The sequence below is a fragment of the Prionailurus viverrinus genome, chromosome D4 (genome assembly GCF_022837055.1).
Source record: "Prionailurus viverrinus isolate Anna chromosome D4, UM_Priviv_1.0, whole genome shotgun sequence".
Lineage (NCBI taxonomy): Eukaryota > Metazoa > Chordata > Mammalia > Carnivora > Felidae > Prionailurus > Prionailurus viverrinus.
In genome coordinates, this window is record NC_062573.1 from 92689272 (window position 1) to 92709670 (window position 20399).

Consider the following 20399-nt stretch of genomic DNA (forward strand, 5'->3'; position numbering starts at 1 on the left):
AATCCGCTTTTAAGAGCGATACATTACACAGGCAAAATGGCAGGCTAACGAAGTCATAAATCTATATTATAAATAAATCGATAGCAGGCCTGAGCCTGTTGAGGAGAAATGAAGCGATTGCTCACGTCGGAGGCAGGTGAACACGTTGTCCTTGCTCCTGACACGTCACTGCGAATTGTCTCAGAGAGAGATTTTGACCTGCTTGACCAAAAAGAGTTTGTGTCTCTCCCTGAAAGGGCAGCATTCATTCCCTTCTCCGTGGTAGACTCGGATTCCCCTAAAGACGAGGGTGCCTTTAGCCGCCGAGGGCTAGCCGCGCGGTGCTGGTACTGTGCACCCGGGTATCCCCCTCCCGGTTCCAAAATTGGGGGCAATATGGCCCCGGGGGAGGAGAAGCAGCCCCTTGCCTTTGACCATGCTTTAATTGCACTGAGAATTTCAACAGGGATTGCGAGGGAAGCTCTGTAACTGTTAAGGCAGTTGGTTTGGACGAAATCTAGCATTGCAGTGTGATTTTTTTTTTTTTTAAGTGACCATGAAAATATTTGTCTATTAATGGCTGTCTGTTTAAGGCAAGCTAGTGAGGCAGCTCTTCAACAGTATTTCATTTTCTTGCTTGCAGGGCTAACTTAAAAGCGTTTTTTCAATGCTGCACTGACTGAAGAGGCAGTCCACTCCCATGTAACCATGAAAGAGGGTCAGAGAGCTTGGGCACCATGCATTTTTGCTATTATTTTCCAATACTTAGCACCATATCACTAAGGAACCTTGAATACAACCAGGATCCTCTTTTGCATGTGACTGTAGATGCATTTCATGGATAGTTTGAACCCTTGTCAATGCATTTTTTGAAAAAGAAAAAAAAAAAAAAAAGAAACTTTGTGTGTGTGACTAAAAGCATGTAACCTTAAGATGTTGCATTCTAAACTGACAATAAAGACTTTCCCAAATATGTTGGTGTTCCGGAGACTGTTTAATATGCTTTTCTACCCCGTTTGGACCAGAATACATAAACCTATAAAGAAAGCAGGAAGGTGCACACCCTCCCTCACCCGGGGAGAGAAGCCAGGCCAAGGCAGGGTGTGGCAAGTTTTTGCACGCAGAGCACTGAACCCAGCTTATTTTGACCTTGCAGGCGATAAAAGCGAAAATGGATGAACTTAGGCCTTTGATACCTGTGTTGGAGGAGTACAAGGCCGATGCCAAATTGGTATTGCAGTTTAAAGAGGAGGTCCAGAACCTGACGTCAGTGCTTAACGAGCTGCAAGAGGAGATTGGCGCCTATGACTACGATGAACTGCAGAGCAGAGTGTCCAATCTTGAAGAAAGGCTCCGTGCATGCATGCAAAAACTAGGTAGGACCAGAACCCTGCGGGGGCGCGGCTCTGCTCCGCCCACCTCCGCTCCCACACAGGCTTAGGGAGTGGTGCTGAAGCGGACAGCGCCCGCCTGGCTCCAGAGAGGCCCCGGGCAGGGCTCCCGCCTAGGCTCCCCGGTAGGCGGCACTCAGGCTAGGGCACTGTCCCACCCTGTGCAGAGAAGGCCAGCTCACAGACCCCGTGGAGTCGCACATCTGGAGAAGGCATCAGATGCCACGCACCATCTGAAGGATGTGTATGAGTGTGTGCGTGTGTGTGTGCGCGCGCGTGTGTCCCGGGTGAGTTTAGGACACGAGTTCGATAGGGCTGGAAACATACACCTCAGATTCTCTCCGGGTTGGGGACAGGGGCTGAGGAAACTCCCGAGAGAACGCATCAGGCGTAGTTTGAATAAAAGAGAAGAGAAACTCCAGTCACACCACGGTAGAGGACTTGCCGTTGACGGGGAGTAAAGGCACAAGTCCCTCCTAACAGCCTGGATAGAGCAGCTCCTCTGAGCCCACCGGCCCCTCCACCCCGTTGTCCTATTCGTTGAAGCACCCCCGCCGCTGGGGGAACCCCTTCAGGTTCTTGGGATCGAATACCCGCTCGCCTTGTCAACTCTCCCGTGGATTGCTTCCACAAGTCGTGGCTCGTTAGCGTCTGGGTCCGCTCTCCTAGCACATTTCAGTCTTTCCAATTAATTCTTGGGTTTTCTTACCGAGACTCGCTGGCCCTTCTCACCTACTGTTTTTTGACACCAAGGTGGTTCGTGTCCCTGCCGTGTACTTCTTAGCATGATGGAGGGTCATTTTGATTTATGAAGAAGCTTCCCTTAGGTTTTTTATCTGATATTCTAACTTGATTCCCTTTTTGTTCCCTCTCCCCCCACACACAAAAACACACCCCAAATGCCTCTTTATGAACTTACAACGTCCCAAAGGTCACAAATACTTTTTAAAGTCCCTAGTGCTGTGAGGTGAAAGGGAATGTCCAGAGAGCGAGGAAGGAGTCGGCAGGGCCCCCTCCCCGCCCCCCCCCCCCCCGCACCCGTTTGAGCCGGTCCGAACATCCAGATTATCTCAAATGCCGTTCTAGGCACCTCAGCAAAGGCAGACGCTTGTTACATACCTCAGCCCCAGAGGGGACAGCGAGAGGCGTTGGGAGTTTAATCTGGTTTACCGTGGGCACTTACGCCATGTCACATGAGGGATCGTCTGCTGCGTTTTTCCAGTGACGCGGTTCACCGCACCCCAGTGTCGGGGGCAGGGGGACCCAGGACCTGTTCTGACACTGCAGGGGTCCGTGGGGATGTTCGAATGTTCACAGTGATGGGGCTATGTTTAAGACGATGGGCTGTGTGGTTCTTACCATTGGGCACAGGTTTGGGTTTCTAGCCACAATTACCCCACGCTGACCATCGCCTCCCTCTGGCCACACCCTGCCAACACCCCACTGAGAGGTCTGTCCCAGCCTCTGAGGACTCTGGGGGTGGGAGAGGGCTCATTGACTATGTTTTCCCTCGCTGGGATATAGACTGTGTATACCAGTGAGAAATGGCGATGAAACCTCCATGCTTTCCGAGTCAGGGGTCAGGGAGCAAAACGGAAATTCAGAGTGGAAAGTTACCAAGGCAGAGAAGCCGCAGGCCTCTCCGAGGGGGATGCCACCCCCTAAAGACACTTGGCCTATTTTTAGAAGCTGCGTGAATTTTCCTTGCAACTGTGAACCTTGGGGCTTTCACGTGGTTCCCCTGGGGCTGCCAAAATGGTTGATTTGGGAGCGAAGAGAGAGGACCAGTCCCGGGGACCGCATTCTCTACGTGTCGGGAGTGCAGCCGTGTGGTCTCGCCTCTGCGTTTCTTTGTTCAGAAACACCTTGACTTGTAGATAGACCCACTGAATCCGAGTCTGCAGGTGGGGCCCAGGGATCTGCATCTAACCAGCACCCGGGCGATTCAGGTAAACAACGCCAAAGCGGGAGAACCCTCGGTCTGGGGCCGGCAGTGCGGTAAAGTAGTTAAGTGCTGCTCTGTGGCCGGGTGACTCTCCCAAGGCACTGCACCTGTTTTATCTGTACGGTGAGGGTGTAGGAGTCCCCGTGCCCTGGGGTCACGGTGGAAGTCCAGGGACACCGTTCCCATCATGGCTGCACACTGCATCTGGCAGAGTAGGGGGTGACAGGTAGGCAAGCGGGCAGGGAGGGAGGGAGGGAGGGTGGGAGGTAGTAGGTGATAGGTAGGCAGCCAGTTAGGAGGTAGGTGATAGATAACTAGGTGGACAGGCAGAGAGCAGAGGATAGGTGAGTAGGTAGGGAGGTAGGCGGGCAGACAGTCTGTCAGTCGATAGATGAACGGACAGGTGGGTGAGCAGGTGTGGGGGTGGGTAAACAGTGGACGATACAGTGAGCAGTGGCTGTCCCGTCTCCCTGGGCTGTCACTTAGGCTCAGTAACTTAAGGACCACACTCCCGTCCTGCGGCTGCTGCTTTGGTCTTTATTTCCGCCTTGCAAACGGGCCCCATCTTAGCGGCCCGTTTGCTTGCTTGGAGCTTCCGGTGAGCACGAAGCACAGAGCCCGCCTCCCGCTCCGTGGGGGCTGGTGGCTCCGTGGGGGCTGGTGGCTGGGGCTCCCGCAGCTCCCCGGCCGCCCCCCCCCCGCCCCGCCCCGCCCCGGCACCTTGGTGCCTTGGTCTCCAGTCTGTCTCTTGGTCCTTGGCTTGCCAAACGGCACCTCGTTACCTTCCCCGTGTGACGGTGCAGCGCCTCTAATCAGGGTTCTCCCTGTGGCCGCCTTCTCTTTAGGTCCACGATGCTGGTAATCCCTGACCCCAAAACGTACACAGGGAAAAACAAACAAACAAGGTTCCATTTGTTTTGTGTCTGTTGGTAAAGATTTCTCTCTCAAGGGGATTGTATGTTTTTCCCGATGGCCCAGCCAGAGAAAAACGACTCTGAAACTCCTTTTCTAAAACTGGAGGGGGGCTCAGTGTCTCTGGGCATTCCTCTGCGGGGGGGGGGGGGGGGGGGGGGGGCACTTCCGGCCACACCCCTGCAGCTCCCCTGGTTCCCAGATCAGCGAGCACCACGGTGGCCCAGCGGCCCTGTCCCCCGAGCTGGGGCGTGAAACTTCACTGCCTCCCTGGGGGGAGCCTGCGGAGTCAGGTGACCCAGCAGCTACACCAGCCGAGCCAGAGGCTCGGGATCCAGTGCAAAATGTTGTTCGTACATCAACGCATCCTGAGCGTGTCGTTTGCCTGCTAGCTTCAGGCCTCAGTTTTCCTGTCTTTAAGAATGGGGGGAGGGACAGCTGATTTTAGGGCTTCCCGCATCATACCATCCTGGGTGGGAAAGAAGTAGCCAGACACCCAGAGCACTACAGTCTGGGGTGGCGGGGTGGGGGGGATTTTCTTGTCCTACGGAGAACACATCTGAGTGAAGCCCCGGGGCATCACCGACCCCACCAGCCCAGCGTGCACGTGGCTAGCCATCAGACTGTAGACGTTTTTGCCAGTTTTGGGTGTCGGGCACGGCGCTTTGCCTCGGCACTGTTTCCTAGGCTCGCTCTCCTGGAGGAGGCAAGCCTGAAGCCTCCCTCCTGTGCTCTGGCCCTGGAGGTGTGGCGGGTTCAGGGAGGCAGAGGGATCGGCCCTGACCTGCTCCCAGGGGCCTGCAGGGGCCGGTGAGCGAGCTGCTGGCCCAAGGGTGCTGCGTCCCGTCGAGGCTTGAGAGCTGAGTGTGGGTGCCTCTGCCTGCAGGAGACCCCGAGGGGGTGGCGGGGAGGAAGCAGACCCGCATCCGAGGCCCTCCTCACGTCTTGGCCTGGGTGGGATCCTGGCAGGGCCGGCGTCGCCTTCTGGAGTCCTCCCAGGAAGCGCTCAGGATTATGCCTGGTGAGAGGTCTCCTGACGCCTGCCCTGCCCTGCCCGTGAGCGGAGGCGGGGTGAGCGGCCCTCTCCGGGTGCCCCTCCCAGGCTCCAGGGCTGTGTGCAGCCTGAGCTCTGTCCTCAGGCTGCTCTCCCTGCAAGGACACGGGTCTGCCCAAGCTCCCAGCTTTGCGAACTGTTCCCAGTCCTTGAGGGTTGAAAGCTGGGAGCAAGGGAGACCAAAAGCCCGGGGGGCCCGGCCTGCCTGCCGCGGGGCCGTCGACCCCACGGTCTGGTCTCTCTTTGGCGGGCGTGTCGCCCCGGACCCGCTCAAGGCTCCTCGTGGAGACCGTCCAGGTTGTTGTCAGAAGCGAGTTCCTTCTAGGAATATGGCAAGAGGCGAATGACTTCGTCTGCAGGACACTGCCTCGTCCGGGCTCCCGGCTCTGCGGGCATCCTCCCTCCTGAGACCCGTCCTGGGCTCTCGAGGGCGGCCGTGCGGGCCCAGCAACTCCGCCCCCTCCAAGCTGCACCTGCGCAGGGGCGCTTCCCGAGCCTCCTCCCCGCCTTACGCACATCCTGAGCCCTCGTGACAGAAAGGGACACCTACCTTCCTGAACTGAATGTGCCAAGACTCTTCCGTGAGGCCCTGCCACGGGGCTCTCTGAGATCATGTCAGCTCCCGAGGTCATGGCAGAACCCGTCTGGACAGAGAACCAAAAATAACTCCCTGACTCAAGCAGGGCTGGCTGCCTCCAGCCCCATAGGCCCTGCTTCCCTGCTCCGCAGCCCAGGCCAGGAGGCTCACGGTGGGCAGGAGGTGATGCAGCGGTTCAGGGCAGCCGTGACCCCGACTCTACTGGGGACGAACCCCGTCTTCTCCACAGCCGTAGTCTGAGTTCACAGCCATGATCGTGGCTGCTGCCCCCACTGAGCACTGATTCACATCAGCTGCCCTCCTGGACTCTCCCCCCTGGTCAGCCCCTTCAGTCTCCACTGCTCCCCTCTGAGTTCGTGGAAAAGGAAGAAGGTCTGTGCCTCACTCCGGGGAGGGTGACCCTCGCTCCCTTGCTGTCCCCTGTGCTGGGCACGTAGCGAAGCAGTAGCCTCATGAGGATTTTCCGAGAGGAGTAATTTCACCTCTAAGTACCTGAGCTGAGCGATCACTCACTCACTCACTCACTCGTTCACGGACAGCTCCCCGGGCTGGGCCTTGCAGAAAGAGCGTGAGTGCAACGGGCTTATTGCCTGGGGCGGTAAGACCTGCCGCTCGGGTCCACGGCCCCAGGAACTGTGTGGTCGTGAGCATGAGTCAGTGGGGACCAGGTGGGCAGAGTTCAGAAGGCAGAGGTCTCGGGAAGAGGCGTGGGTTTGGGCCAAGCCACAGAGGACCGGTGGGAGGGCGGGGGGAGCCGGGGCGGGGGGGTGCATTCCAGGTGGAGGGAACAGCCCCAGCAAAGGTGTGGAGGCAGGAAGGGCCCGGCATCTGAGCCGAGCTGCGGCGTTGGCCCGCTCTTTGCCTTCTGAGTATGGCGTGGGGGACAGACATCTGTTCTCCTTCGGGCAGTCATCGTCCAGCACGGGGAGGGGGGGGCGGGTATGGCTGCACAGACTTGGCCGGAACTTCGGTGTGCGATTGGATAGAAACCCGCAGGCCCGCTGGGTTCCCCAAGCCATGACATCCTTGGGGGCGATGGCCCCTTTGGACTCCTCCTTCCAGGCAGGACCGCTGTCCCCTGGCTCAGCGGTGGGGAGGCTGGAGGGGTCCCTGGTCAGCATCTCCGGATTCCCACCCAGTTCAGAGAAGCTGCTGTCTCCTGGCAGCCCAGAGCCCCCAGGTCACAGGAACCCTACCGGGCAGAGGGGGACACCAGCCTCGGGTCCTGCTTCTCCCACGTTCCCCCTCCTCCAGACCAAACACTTAGGGAACCCCACCCCGAATCCTCAAGAGGCGCGTTAGGTGAAAAGTTGGTACGGGCTCTCCTGAGATTTCCGAGAACCCGCCCACTTTTTCTTACTTCTGGTCCCTGTAGACGCTGGCTAACCTTGGACGGCCGTCCAGTCCCCTCGTCCACCCTCTCTCCTCCCAGAGGGGGGACGGGGCCCGGCAAGCTTGCTGTGATTCTCGGAGACCTGGCCCGCCTGCGGCCTGCGAGCCGTGACTGCTGCCCGGAAGCTCGGTCTGTGAGGGGACAGTACTTACGTGGGAGAGCACACGATTGCTCCTGAAGGCGGAACAGACAGGAAATCTGGAGAAGGGGAAGGGATAGGCGGGTAAAAATAGGTGTGGGCTCAAGGCAGCAGCCGGGAGCAGGGCGGCACCACCGAGGGGAATTCGGAGGCGAAGCCAGCCCCGCTCCTGCCTGCTGGTGGCTCTTACCTACCCCGCCACGGCCTCCGTGCTCCCGCCAGGCACCGGGCCGCGACGTCAGGGGTCTGTCTCGGCAGTCTTGTGCGATGATGCTAATGTATATACTCACCCCGCTTTAAAGTTCGTAGAGAGAGACTAGTCTCTCAGGCCTGGCCTGCCGTCCGCTTTGCCGGATTATCCTGGCTAAACTGTGTCCCCGGGTTAAGTCACTGACAATCTTCCGAAAACTCCCGGATCTTCTTGGGACCTTGCGGACCGCATGTCCGCGTGCTGATAGGCTCCTATGGGTCAGGAGCGCCCTGTGGCCAGGATTCTGGAAGGCCTGAGTGGCTGTGCACACAGGCTGGTGTGCGCCTGAGAGTGGAGTCTTTGCTGGGCCGACAGGTGCAGCCTGGGAGGCCCGTGGGACTGTGGGAAGGGTGCTGGGTCCCAGCCTCAGCGGTGCCGAGTGGCTGTGTGGCCCTGAGTCCGTCCCGGCCCTCAGGCCACATCCGAGGGCCCCTCTGTCCCTCTGCCCTGCTCCATCAATGCCTCCAGGGTCCCCGCTCTCAGGCTGCAGGGCTCCCCCCAGGCAGAAGGGAGCTTCTCCCTCTGCGGGAGAGGCTCGCAGGCTGTCCGGCAGAGGAGGAGCTGGCCACTCCCCTAGTCTGGTTCTGACTGACGGAGGGGCGCAGAGCAGCGGGCTCCTCCCAGAGAGGCGCCTCGGGGCCCAGGCGGCACCTTGCAGGGAGCCCTGGGTGACCCCGCAGCACGGGGCCTTCGGATGCACCCTGCCATCTCTCCGGCCGCGTTATGGGCTGGAGCTGTGGCTGAGCCCATTGCCCAAGAAAACAAGGGCAGCCGTGAGACCGAGAGGGGCGGAGGGGACCCGCGTCCTCCTGCGGTGGGAGGCTGGGGTCGGGCCGGGGGACTCACCCTTCTGCACTGTGCACTGTCTTCCAGCTTGTGGCAAGCTGACGGGCATCAGTGACCCCGTGACCATCAAGACCTCTGGCTCGAGGTTCGGGTCCTGGATGACAGACCCTCTGGCCCCAGAAGGGGATAACAGGGTAAGTGCCCCCCCCCGCCCCCTCCGTCGGGCCTGGGTGTGAGGTTGTTTGGACAAGAGTGCCCTCGTGGGCCAGGCGAGCCTGTCTCCGTCCCCCGTGTGTCTGGCCCTCGCTCCGATGCCTGGGTGCCCACCTACCCAGAAAACCACTCCAGCGGTTGTGGCTTGAGCACAGCTTGGGGCCCCTGGGGGTGTGTTCCCGGGCCCAGGCGGCTTTGCAGAGGGGCCCGGGTCCCTCGCTGAGGTCCCTGTGCTAACCCAGAGCCCCAGACCACAGGGATGGGTCACTCTATGAGACCCTGAGACGGATTGCGGTGACTGTCAGAGCAGGTGGATCCGTGCGTAGCCTCCGAGGCTCGACTCTGTCTCTCTGGCTGGGGAGGGGGGTGATGGGCAGGGAGGAAGGGGCAGAGGAAGGGGACAGGGGGAGGGGCGGGGGAGGAGAGGGAGGGGGCAGGGGTGCTTGGAGTCCTGCTCCGTGGCTGCAGCCGCCCCAGACGTTTCCAGCCCCATGTCTGCTCCAGGAGAAGTGTTTGGCCTTCCTTACTTTAATGACATCTCATTTGTATTTCATTTGTTATTCCTTTCAAGGCTGATGGAAACTCGTGTTCCTTTTTGATTTAGGGAAGAGGCTGTGTTCTTTTTTTCCTATACTTTTCCCCTGGGTAAAAACGCAGAAAAGGAGAGAAACACAGGGCCTAGGTTGTGGTGTTCGAGCCCCTTTGGGGTGTGGGTGCGAGGGCTGGCTGGCTGAGCGCAGGGACGCCCGCACAGAGCTGTGACGGTGGCCCTTAGAGCCTCCACCGGGGGGGGGGAAGACTCGCCCGGGGTTCCCAGGGGAAGAAGGACAGAGTCTGGGCCACGCTGTCGCTGTCCCGCGGCCATGCGCCCCGGCCCCGCGTGAACAGGCCAGACTCCGGGGCGGTTCCTGCCCTCCCTCCCCCTTGTTTTCAGGGGGTCGCGGGACATTTGGAAACTGATCACTTTCATAAAAAGTCTCACCTCTTCCTTCAGGCAGGATTGGGGGGGGGGGGGCGGGGGGTTAGAAATCCGAGACCTTCTAAGGGCCTTGTCTGGGCGACTCTAATGGGAAGGGGTGGGTGGCCTTCTCTCCCGGAGACTCCTGATCCCCCAGCTCCCCTCCCCCACTCGCACGCCTGCCGGGAAGCACGAGGCGTCATCTCTTGTATTTGGGACTTCTGGCACACTTCCTCCTGGGGAAGGTGGGGGGGGGGGGGGGACAGTGACTGTGGGCTCTCTGGGAGCCTGAGACTTGTCTGCCCCCCCTCCCCCCCCCCGCCTGGGGCGCCTTCCTGGCGTTCTCCAGCCCCTGCTGCGGAGGACTCTGGGGGGGCCGGCCAGGGACTGACTGCAAACCCGGGACATGCGTGCAGACACGGGTCTGCGGGGCGTTTCCGTTCTGTTTCCAGAGTCCGGACGGTCAGCTGGCGTTGGCAAGTTTTCTGACGGTTTGATTGGCCGGTTGTTATCCGGATCGGTTTTCTGGTCCACATCCCTCGTGGCGAACCCCAGCTCTGCTCTGGGGCGGCACTCGGGAAACAAAAGCGAGGCGCGCAGGCAGGGCCCCGAGGGAGCACCGCTCTCCGTGCCGGCACCGCTCCGCACTCAGGCGTGCGCGCAGGTCCGTCAACACAAGGGAGGGTAGCGGCTGGGCCTCGACACGCATGCCTGCCCCGGTCGGGCCTCCTGCGACCCTCCAGCCACCCGCCAGTGTGGAGACCACCCTTACGTCTGCCGTTTGATGAGAAAACCCGGGGCCAGTCTCTTGCCTGAGGTCTCAGGAAAGGCTGGTCCGTAGGTTTATTAACAAACATGTGCAGCAGGCTGAGTCTCCCCAGACCACGCTCTCCCCACCTCCTGCCTGCAGCCCACCTCCCCGCCCCCTACACACACACACACACACACACACACCCAGACAGGCCCTTGGGGAGCCTGGAGCCAGAACCAGTGACCTCGGTCGCTGCGGAGAATGAACCCGAGTCGGGGGCACTGAGCCCGCGTCTGACGCTGCAGACGTGCCTCTGGCCCCCGTTTTGATGTCGCTTTCCTTTGTTGTAAACAGCACCGGGCAGAGGATCTCTCTTCCCAGAGATACCACGTGTCGGGGCTCCTGGAGGCCCAGCTGTTTGCCCGCCCCGAACAGGGAGGATGGAGGTGTGCGGGGCTGTTGAGGGCTGATGCATGCTCTTGATAATTAGACATCTATTTTCTGCTCGATGACTCAATCGTCCTCCAGGAGAGGAGGCCCTGGTGACGGACAGAGCGTGCCAGAGAGGGACGGCGGGAGGAGGCTTCGCGGGGAGCCGCCAGCAAGGGGAAGGGAGGAGCCGGGGCTGGCTGGTGGGGGCCGCTGGGCGCTGGGCATTCGGCAGCTCAGAGCCCGGCCCCCGTGTGGTTGGGGCTGTTCGGAGCCGCGCGCTTAGCACGGCCACCGCCAGCTCCCAGCCGGCTGCGCGACGCGTCCCCGGGCCCTGCCGTTGATGTGGAAGAGTGCTGTTTCGTGTGATCTGTTTCGTGTTCCCGTCCCGGGTGTCCCACGCACGCGGGAGACCAGTAACCTGCTCCAAAGGGAAACAGGAATCTGGTTCAGTGTCGGGGGCAGGCATAGCGAGAGGCACGCGGCCAGAGGCCGGGGGCGGGGAAGTTGCGCGGGGGTCCTTGGCGGCGGTGGGGGGCGACCCACGGGGGGCCGCAGAGTAGAAGCCACAGCCTGCTGCTTCCCGATGCCCTTGCGCTGAGGTGTTAGAACAAGGTTAGCTCAGGGCGCCTTTGTGTCCTTCCTTGACTCCTTTATTAAGCACCAGCTGTGTGCCAGGTGCTGTGCTGGGCTCTGGTGTCCTTCCACTGTGTCCAGATGCTGCCTTCTCTCGGCCGTGACGGGCCCACACGCTTGTGGTGGCACCGGGACTCCAGAAGCTCTTAACCCTGATGCCCGGCTGTGTCCGCCCCCCCACCCCCAGGAGACCCCTTGCCCTGATTCTGAGACCTGTTGCCCACTCTGTGGACCAACCTTCTGGAGTCCAGGACACCTTCCTTCCTATTGGCTGGCTTCTGCCGTGGATGTCCCAGGCGTCAGTCCCTCTGTGTCTACGTCTGTTTTCTTAGGACAGCAGTCATGGGACTTAGGGCCCACCCTAACCCAGAGGCCCTCACCTGGAGATCCTTAACGATGTCTGCAAAACTCTCTTTTCCAAATAAGGTCACATTTAGAGGTTCCTGAATGTGGACATAATCTTTGGGGGGGCCACCATTCACCCCACTACAAAATTGAGAGCTCCCTGCCCCGGGGGGTTCCGGGGGAGCGTAGGAAACGGCCTCTGGGCGGTGAGCTTGATCAGTGGGGGGAGAGGGCATCGCGGTGGGAGCATCTCTCAGTCCCCGGGAGCCAGGGACTTGGCCTGGCAGGTGCAGAGGCAGCCGGAAGCTGGGGAGAGTGATGGTCTGGGGGTTCACTCGGCATCAGGCCCCGGAGCCAGCAGGGAGCTGATGGCATAACTGAGGGCACGGGGGCACAGGCCACTGGTTCCATCGTGAGATGCGCTCTGAAGCAGCCTGCTGTGGCCACGGCCGCCTCTGAGCCTCTGACGTAGGAGGCCAATGGAGAGCACTCGGGGTCACGTCATCCGTGCCGCATTCTGTGAAGGGGAAACTGAGGCCAGGCAGAGACCGAGGGTCCGCGCCTGTATCTGGGACGATCTCTCCGGGAGGACTGGTCGTCCACGGGGCCCTTCCTCAAGATCACTGGCACCTACGAAGGTCAAGGTGGGTGTGTTTCTGCATCCGGCCTCGCCCGGGGAAAGACGTGTCTGCTTGGGCTCCTAAGCGGGAGCAAAAGAAACCTCGAGCCTGGGTGTCGCCCACACCCGCTTGCCATGCAGCACACAGGTGTGCGGCCCTCTTCCTAGGAGGGGAAGGGAGGGTTTCGGTGGTCTTCAGCCAGGGGCATTTCCGGGCTCCAGGGCAAGACCTTGCGCCCTGCGGGCATAATGCCCGGTTCTGGGCCGGGCCAGCACCCCCGTGGCTCGTCGGCCCTGCCGGCTGACTCTGGGGACAGCATCACTCTGTACGGAGGAGGGTGGTCCACAGCCCCCTGGCCTCTACCCCCCAGATGTCAGGGGCACCCCCATCCCCGGGGCAGAGCCCCTCCTGGCTGGGAGCCCGGGGCCTGGCCACCTGGTGTGGGCACAGCTTCTGCCCCCTGGCAGACCCACCAGACCCCTCTGGCCTCAGCTTTCTGTCTGAATGGGGGTAACAGCCCTCTCGGCACTCGGGTGGGCGTGAGAACCAGAAGCGGCAGGGGGCCAGTCCCGGCCACAGAGTCCCACGTGTGTGAAGACAGACCTGTGCCCGGCTTCTAGACACGGCGGTGCTGACCTGGGCCTTTACCTGGGTGGCCGGCCTTGGGTCTCAGACGGAAAAGGAGTCCTTCCGGGAAGCACAAGTGCCCAGAGATGAAAAAGGTCTCCCGCCCCCACCCGGCTGTGAATGCCAAGTGCCCAAACATCTGGTAGGGTCTGGCCTCCAGCCGGGAGCTGGGGCCTGGGCCACCCTTTCGCGGCCGCCCCACACGTTCCAGAAGCTCAGCCTTGCGGGAGCCTTGGCCTTGGACCTGGGCTGGGAGCAAGAACTCTCGAACAGTCGGTCTGTCAAGGGGACCCCCCTGCGTATCTGCTCTGGGCCGGGCCCTGGGCTGCTCGGGAGGGGACACGGGGAGACGGTCTGGCCCCACACTCGCCCTGTGTAGCTGGGGTAATGGTTTTCCACTTGGTTTGTCTAATCCAGAGATGGGTCTTAAAAATCGTGGTGCTGGGGCCACGGCGGAAACCAGTCGCGTGGGAGTGGTGGGGCCGGGAGGCGAGGAGCCCAGGCTGAGAGTCCCGGGAGGAGCCAGGCAGGGTCAGGTCCACGGCAAAGCAGCGGGGGCTCCAAGCCGGAGGGTCCGACCTCACCCGGAAGCTTTAACCAACACGCGTGCCTGACTGCGTCCCTGGAGTCCGGTGTGATCTTTCTGGGGAGTGGGCGTGCCCCGGGGCTCAGCTGTGGGGGTTCAGGACGAGGCCGGAGAGTCGGGATTCCGTGTGAGCCTGGGGACGTGGAAAGGAGGGAAAAGGCATTCCGGTCGGGAGAGGAGAGTGAGGAGAGGTGCCCTCTGTGAAGGCAGGGACCCCTCCTCTCGGGGCCCGTGGGGCTGTGATCGTGTGCCTCTTTCTGCATAGAGTGTCTTGTCTCTTTGTGGTTCAACATTTAGCCCCTTGTGCTGATGTTCCCTCCCAGCCTAAATTGCATTTTCCAAAAGCATGGTGCCCTGCATCCAATTTGCTAATTTCCGGAAAGAAAAGGCAGTTTACAAATCCTGAGCAATTCGATGCCCGTTCACCCATCTCTGCCCACGGCAAGGAGGCACCGGACCCTGGGGGTCTCTAGGGTCACAGGCCCACTCGTGGGGGAGGAGATGTCTGTGCTCATTCAGAGAGGGAGAGAGGCAGTTCCTGCAGGCACGGGTCAGGAGAGGGTTTGGGGGGTGTCATTGGAGCCTGATCTTGGAATCAGTAGTGAGCTCCCCGTCTCAGGAGAGAGCCAGGCGGAGGCAGGAGGGCCACCCCTCGGCCGCGCAGTCACGGCCTCCGAAACCCCTTGATTCACGGCACTTGCCCGTTCTGATCCCAGACCCACATCACCGTGGGCTGGCCTGCGGGGGGGCTAAGGGTAATAAAAGCCTCCGGACGAGACCCGGGTTTTTTGGTGTGTGTGTGTGTGTGTGTGTGTGTGTGTGTGTGTTTATCTCATTAAAAACAGAAAGCACACCTGCCTCTAAGCATCCGAATGGATGCCTCAGGAGCGAGGTTATGATTTTTTGTAAATTTTTTAACGCGTGTGTAATGCCATGTCTGAAAGCCCCACACCCTAATCTCTCCTGCAGCCGGCAGAGCCCTTGATGGATAAAGCAGCTGTCTCATTGCCAGACAGATGCACTGGGAATGGCATTAGCCCGGCAGATTTTCCTCTGACTAACTGCATCGCTTTCTAATTTGCTCCCGTATTGGTGGAAAATGACTAAAGCGTTTTGTACAAAGTCTAGACCGTTTTCGAGTCAACTGGCATTTAAGCGATAATCTGAAATCTTTTCCACTGTGGCCCCAAATGCGGGCCACGGTTGGGTTTGTTATCGTGGTGGCTTGTGACACCGGGGGCCCTGCGCGAAGCCCACATTCTTCCTGGAGAAAAATCCCCCGCGTCGGGTGTGACAGAGAGATCCCACGCGCGGCGCCCCAAACGCCAAATCGGTGCCTTCCTGCCCGGCAGGCAGGGCAGCCGCGACGGCCTGGAGGGGCGAGAGGTCCCGTGTTCGGCGGCCCCTGGCTCGCGGGGGCTGGCCCTCCGTGGCGCCCTTGGCGATGGGCCCCCACGCCACAGGAGCCGCTGGCGGCTGCGGGCGTTCTCATCCGGCGCCGTCTCGCTGGCTTGGGGGTCCGTACCCTGATGGAGTCCCTTCCTTCCCCCCGTGAGTGTGAGCACCTGCTGTGTACCCGGCTGGGGAGGGAGCAGTGGACACAGCCCGAGCAGAGGGCTCCATTTCGGGGCCGGCGGCCCCCAAGCCCCCTCTGCAGGGTGTGCTCCCCCCGCCCTTCTCTGAACCGGACCCTCCTCTCCAGGCGGGGAGCAGCCCTGGTCCCTTGGACACGCGCCCTGCGGGCTCGGAGGGGGGACCTGACGGGACCCCGTCTGGCCTCCCTGGTCCTCTCGGTGCCAGCCCGATGCCCGGTAGATTGAGCCCGGAGTCTGGGGGGGCGGGGGGGGAGGGGGTTCCCCGAGGGAAGAGCCCTCCCCCCACCCCACCCCCAGCGGCTGACGGGTGTGCCCTCTCCGCAGGTTTGGTACATGGACGGCTACCACAACAACCGCTTCGTCCGCGAGTACAAGTCCATGGCCGACTTCATGACCACGGACAATTTCACGTCGCACCGCCTCCCGCACCCCTGGTCCGGCACGGGGCAGGTGGTCTACAATGGCTCCATCTACTTCAACAAGTTCCAAAGCCACATCGTCATCAGGTTCGACCTGAAGACGGAGGCCATCCTCAAGACGCGCAGCCTGGACTACGCCGGGTACAACAACATGTACCACTACGCCTGGGGCGGCCACTCGGACATCGACCTCATGGTGGACGAGAACGGGCTGTGGGCCGTCTACGCCACCAACCAGAACGCCGGCAACATCGTGATCAGCAAGCTGGACCCCGTGTCCCTGCAGGTGCTACAGACCTGGAACACGAGCTACCCCAAGCGCAGCGCCGGCGAGGCCTTCATCATCTGCGGGACCCTCTACGTCACCAACGGCTACTCGGGGGGCACCAAGGTCCACTACGCGTACCAGACCAACGCCTCCACCTACGAGTACATCGACATCCCCTTCCAGAACAAGTACTCCCACATCTCCATGTTGGATTACAACCCCAAGGACCGCGCCCTGTACGCCTGGAACAACGGCCACCAGATCCTCTACAACGTCACCCTGTTCCACGTCATCCGGTCCGATGAGTTGTAGTCGCGCCCGCCCGGAGGCCGAGGGTCCGTGTCCTCACCCGCGTGGAAGTCTCTGCGAAGCAGCTGTCAAGATAAGCTCACGATGCTAATAATACACTGACTTCGAAACGATCAGCAGCAGCGTTCTCTCCGTGCACTTCTGGTCCAAGCAAGAGGGCGACACCCTTGGGAAGAGACCCCCGTCTTTGCAGCTGGAACTGCAGTCCAGGGCTCCCTGACCCCCCACCCCCACCCCCAAGCGCCGCCCCCGCCCGGCCCCCTTTCCGGTCAAACAATCTCACACAGAAGCAAGGCGATGACTGTTGGCCGGCTCTCGGCCGAGAACAACCACCGTCAGGTCGCATGGACATCCCCCCCTAGATCGTGCCCAGCTCCGGTGGACGTGACCGCCGTGTCCCGACCAGGGCTCCCCCCCACCCCCGCCCCGGGCCGCGCGGGGCGTCCGCAGGGGCCGACGTAGGCCAGTGTAACTCATCCGTGACGGCTGCCGTCTCTCCACCGCGTGTCCTGTCTTAGCTGAGCTGAGGCTCGGCGTCCCCACGGACCCGCGTGGAGCGGATGGCCGCAGCGCCCACTTGTTTGAGCTCGTGTCCCCCGTAGATATATCGTGCCGCGTCCGTCTGTCCTTTCCTTGAGGCGGTAGCTCTGTGTGTTCAGTTGATGCTGTGAACGTTGTAAATGCCGTGCCGTAGTTTGGGTTAATAAGTGGATGGTTTTTGTTTCCAAAAAGAAAAAAAAAAAAAAAATACTCAGTGTTCACCCTTAGAAAGAGGTAATCAAGTTCATGTTGATAGTAATCGAAGGTATTCTACTCCTCTTGTTAAATTACTCAGTAATGTAACCATGGGTGGCGAGGGCTTGTCTGGGGCATCTCCGTTTCCAGCGGGAAAGGAACGTTCCTGAGGGTAACAGAACGCGGGACGTACAGGTTTTAAGTAGAAATGAGGAGAACTTTGTACTGTCCAGTTATCTAAGGAACAATAAAGATAGTAGGAGATACTGTTCCCTTTGTCATTCCTGAGGCTTTGGAAGGGACGGAGACTCCGGCCCCTTGTGACGTATTCCAGAGTCTGGGCGGTCCTCTCCCCGGAGGACACACGCTCTCCACGGGTCTCTAAGCCCCATCCCCCCCCCCCCCCCCACCGCCACCAAAAGCCTGAGAGCCAGCCTGGGGCTCCACGCCCCCTGGGGTGAATCTGAATGTGGGGCTGCACCACGGGACCCCACCTCACCCCGCCCCGGGGTCTCCTCCAAGGAGACGTCTCTGGACGCAGTGAGGGACAGAGAACCTTGCGCATCCGAGGAGCCCAGGCCAACTCACAGGTGCCTGTCGATGCGGAGGGGGGCCCGGCCACACCCCCCACCCCAAATCCTTTTCCTGCTTTCTTGTTGCTGCCGGAACCCCAGCGTCCCTCTGCCAGGGAGCTCAGAGAGGCCCTGACCGGCGACACCAGGAGAGGAGGGGCGGGCAGAGGGATGCCAGCTCCTTAATCAGATCCTCGTCCCCACGAGCAAGACGGCTGTCACACCACTGCAGGACGCAGGACGAGCTTGCAGGGAAAGCTGGTCAAAGGGGGAGGCAGGGTCACACTTTCACGTTTTCACAGGTCTTCTGGGAGTGAGGCATCCAAACTCGTCCCCGTGACGGGTGGGAGCCGGTCATTCTCGTAAGAGCCCCAAGTTTCGGTCAAGCGGTAACTCAGCCTCCAAGGCCCCTGCCCGTTCCTGGTGTGACAGGAGCCCATCCAAGCACATCGGGCAGGGGCTGTTCCGTAATTACAGCTGCAATTATGGGCCAGCTTCTTGGGACTGTCCCCTAATGACAGAGGGGCCGGCAAGTGTACAAATACCTGTTCTGAGTGCCAGGAACAAAATAATGACCCGAGAGGTCCAGAATGGATTTGCTGTCTCCGACTGAGTATTTGCTAGGGAAAATATTCCTCCGGGATATTAAATACACAAGAAAAATGGTTCCATCCAGAGAGCAAATAAAACAACCGGCCAGCCACTAAATCTCCCAGATTCCAATAACTGAATATATTGGCTGATGGCAGGACATCTGTGGATGAATTTTCTTTATTAAAAGTCTGGCATGGAATCAAAACCCACGGCTCTTTGGGGGAACTCGAGGCCACGGCAGGAGACACCCAGTTCTGAGTGCGGCTGGGCCCGGGGCTTTCCCACTTCCGAAGTCCGTGATGGTTGACCCCACGCCCCTGTCCGTGGAATCTTCTGTGGCTCCCATAGACCCACGGGATCCTGTAGACCAGGTTGGGGGGGAGGACGCCCACTCTCTCGCAAGCCAGCTGGAAGGGGGTCGTGGCTGCGGGGGCAGAGGTCATCTCTGGCTCTTGGGAAGCACGGGGGCGCCATGCAGACGCCGGGTCACATCCGTGAGCAGGGTCAGAAATGAAGGGCAGGGATGATTGCAGATCACTGAGCACACGAGACGGGGGTGGATGGTGGTCCTTTACTGGAACGTTCAGCTGCATTCTCGTTGGAGGTTCCAAGGGGAACTCGAGCACAGACCACATTGGAAGCTGACGTTGGCACCCGCCCCGCCCCCACGTGCCCCTCTGACCTCACACGCACCCTGGAGATGAGGTGACGCTCCCTGTCTCCAGATCGGGGGCCTCGGGCTCCAAGAGGCCCAGTCGTCTGCTTGGGGCAGCAGACCTTCCAACTGCCCACGAAGGGAGGCATCTGAATGTTCCAGGCTCTTACAGGTCCCCGGAGAGGCTGAGTGGATGCTGGGGCGGGGCTGAGCCGAGGTTTGGACGCCGAGCGGTTCCTCGGGGGGAAGTGAACCCCCCCCCAGAGGCCGGAGGGGGATGTGGGTCGGATCCTTGCTCAGCCCCCTAGCTGGCGTGGCTCCGAGAGACGTGGCAACTTTCACTGAAAGAATCAAGGCCAGGAGGAAGTGGCCGTGGGAACTTGGGTGCCACAGGGCGGGAGGCTGGATTCCCCGGGTGCACCGGAGGGGGCTTTCCGGGGCCTGAGGAGCCGGGAGCCCGACGGTCCATCCGATGCTGAGCGCGTTGGGCCTGGCGGTGTGAAGGGGCCACGGCAGATCCACTCACCATCGGGTCAGGTGTCCCTCCCTTGGTGGCCCAGACCTGCAGTACTGAGGAGACCGTCTGGAGAGAACAATCTCCATTTCCTGAATAAGTTGTTTCCAGAAGGGTCTCCTGTAATTTCATTTTAATAAATCTACTGTTAGAGATTGTTTTCACAGGCTGTGAGGACAGGGAGTCCTTCGGAGCCAATAACAAGGAGAGGCCTCACCCACACCCACTCTTCTCATACGAAAGGCGCCCCGCCTCTACATTCCCCTGCCCCCTTGCTGTCCTCGTGGAGCAACTTCTCCTGAAGGCGACATTGGGAGCACGGAACTGTGCCCCGCTGCTTTGCGCTGCCGTGTGACGTCCCATCGCGCAGAGGTGACACGAAGTGCTTAAGTCCAGACATTTTGCCAGGACTCTAAGAGCGCGGTGAGGTCCTGCCTTCTGAGGGATCCTTGGGAAACCCCCCTCCCGCGTGGTGCCGCACCACGTGCGTTTTGCAGACGCCGACCCCGGAGAGCAAGGAGTGGCCGGAACCCGCTGCCGAGTGGCAGGCTGGCCCTGAACCCGGGGCCGCCGGGCCCTGCGCGCCACGCTCCCCGCCCTCGGCTTGCCCCTTGGCACGCCCAGCATGTGTGAGTCACCGGAAGCTTGTTCATCACCCAGCAGGCAGCGGAAGGTGCCAGAACGGTGCGCCTGGTCCTCCGGCCCCGGGGCTGTTGAGTCACTTTGCTGCAGGGTGGCGGCGGGAGGGAAGGGACAGGGGTCTGTCCGGGGCGGAGGGGGGCGGCTGGCAAGTAGGGGAGCAGGACCTCCCTCTGGGTGCCCGTTGTCCTGCCGCCCCAGCACACGCGCCTCCACACACGTGTGCACGTATGGGTGTGCAAAGCACGCGTATGCACACACGCGCGCACACACGCGCACACTGGTTAATTCCAAGCCCCTGCAGGCTAGCGCCCGGGACCCGTCTCCGCCATGACGAAACGGGGGCGGTCACTCGCCCGGCCCCCTTCCAAGGGAGACTCCGCCCAAAGGACTTCGTCCACCGGCCCCGCCTTCCCAGACTCCCGGCCCGCCCCAGCCCTGCGCCATCGCATCCACGCATCCACGCATCCACGGAGGGGCTCCACCT

General features: G+C 60.8%; 1 protein-coding gene across 2 annotated transcripts in view; it reads left to right on the top strand.

Moving 5' to 3' along the window:
• OLFM1 (olfactomedin 1) overlaps window positions 1–17208 on the top strand; it is a 36712-nt gene extending 19504 nt beyond the window's left edge. For both annotated transcript variants that reach the window (XM_047831522.1, XM_047831519.1), the window contains exons 4-6: window positions 1136–1355; window positions 8535–8641; window positions 15532–17208. In XM_047831522.1, coding sequence (XP_047687478.1) covers window positions 1136–1355; window positions 8535–8641; window positions 15532–16206 — 1002 coding nt within the window. In that variant the 3' untranslated portion in view covers window positions 16207–17208. The remainder of the gene's footprint in view (window positions 1–1135; window positions 1356–8534; window positions 8642–15531) is intronic.
• Window positions 17209–20399: the final 3191 nt, after the last annotated feature.